At 39.3% G+C, this 1,840-nt stretch overlaps 1 protein-coding gene across 1 annotated transcript in view; it reads right to left on the minus strand.

Moving 5' to 3' along the window:
* Positions 1 to 1,840, minus strand: part of LOC107667582 (tankyrase-1-like) — a 31,309-nt gene that overhangs the window by 15,255 nt on the left and 14,214 nt on the right. The window contains exon 9 of the mRNA XM_016459288.1: positions 1,428 to 1,614. Coding sequence (XP_016314774.1) covers positions 1,428 to 1,614 — 187 coding nt within the window. The remainder of the gene's footprint in view (positions 1 to 1,427; positions 1,615 to 1,840) is intronic.

Here is a 1,840-nt window from a genome sequence, read left to right on the forward strand (position 1 = left end):
ACACGGAGTGACAGCACGCAGTGCTCCGCATAGAAAAGTTCAAAGCATAAAATGAAGAGATATTGATGCGTAGTGTATTATATCTGTGTGATAGAGCCTTTTCTTTTAACAGTTTTACATTTCAGTTACTGTGCGCATGAAGAACAATTCATAGTGCTCTCTACTCCAGTGTAGTGATCTCTAACAGACACCCGGTAGAGTAACATGCTTTATAAACAGCACTAAACTCCAGCAAAATAAAGTCATTTTATGCAAAACCACTGATCTTTATCTACAGATCAACTATAATAATGGGAACAGTGAATCAACTTGGAGAGAGTATCATCGTCTTGACTGTCTCACCGAATGCGACCCGCAGTTTGAATGCTGAATGGAGGCCGACAGACAGCCGCAGCAGAGAGAAGAGTTTACGTGAACTTGAATTTAACGACTTAAATATTCATCTGTACCTCACATTAAACTATGGAACGGCTTCAGAACACTTGGAATATAGTGCACAAACACTTCATGGTGCTTTATAATGTTTTTGTGCCTTTCGTGGGGCTTAACAATAACACAGAATAATATACGCAGAATATCGGATTTGGATCGGTCTCGTCTGACCAATACCTCGATCCAGCAGGAGTACTGGATGTCAGTCAGCAAATACAATGCAGGGCAGTGATACTGAAAAGAAAGCAGCATGGCCCAGCACTACTTGAAATCAGGATTAAGCATAAAATAATTTCATACATGTGAATATCAGCTGAGAATTGAACAAATAGTTTTAATCTGGCTCAAAGGAAATTAGGAATTATTTATTTGTGGCAGTTTTTCTGCTGATTAAGGGATAATACAATGCTATTTTACCTAACAAATGGTTGTTAAAAGCAAAAAATGGTATGAAATGCATCATTTTAGGGATGCACCGATACTTTTTTTTCAGAACTGATCTGATCCCAAAAATTCTGAGTATCGGCCAATTAGATACCAGCAGTTTTTTTTTTTTTTTTTAAATCAATGTCATCACTGTTTTGTGTGTTAAACACAATCTACTAAATATAGACAACTTCATGATACAGAAAAATAACAAATGAAAATATATATAATCATAATCTATGACAAAAATACTATTATAAACAAGGTTAGTGGATAATTCAGCGTGAACTTGAATTTAACGACTTAAATATTCATCTGTACCTCCCATTAAACTATGGAACGGCTTCAGAACACTTGGAATATAGTGCACAAACACTTCATGGTGCTTTATAATGTTTTTGTGCCTTTCGTGGGGCTTAACAATAACACAGAATAATATACGCAGAATATCGGATTTGGATCGGTCTCGTCTGACCAATACCTCGATCCAGCAGGAGTACTGGATGTCAGTCAGCAAATACAATGCAGGGCAGTGATACTGAAAAGAAAGCAGCATGAATGTCACTTACAGGTGAGTCTCTCTTTAAGTTCAGGTGTGGGCGCCACATCCACCGCGCTCTTGCCGTGGCAGTTGAGCAGTGTGGGATCAGCGCCGTGACTCAGCAGCAGTGAACACACCTCCACTCGATTCTTACTGGCCGCCTCGTGCAGCGGTGTGAACTGCCACAGGTCCATGGCGTTAACGCACGCCCCGTGCTGTGAGCGAGACATACAGAAACTCATCAATCATGTGTTTTATTGTGTAATGAAAAACTAATAATCAAACCAATAAATCACCTGTTTATATCTGTGCTGGGGGAGCAAATATATTTTGATCAGTAAGTATTGGCTGGATTGTTTTCTTTACCTTCAACAGAAGCTCTGTGACCTCGTAGTGACCATAAGAGCAGGCATTATGCAGAGGAACTAGACCACTGATAGA

Source organism: Sinocyclocheilus anshuiensis, unplaced genomic scaffold (genome assembly GCF_001515605.1).
Source record: "Sinocyclocheilus anshuiensis isolate Anshui unplaced genomic scaffold, SAMN03320099.WGS_v1.1 scaffold373, whole genome shotgun sequence".
NCBI classification, from domain to species: Eukaryota; Metazoa; Chordata; class Actinopteri; order Cypriniformes; family Cyprinidae; genus Sinocyclocheilus; species Sinocyclocheilus anshuiensis.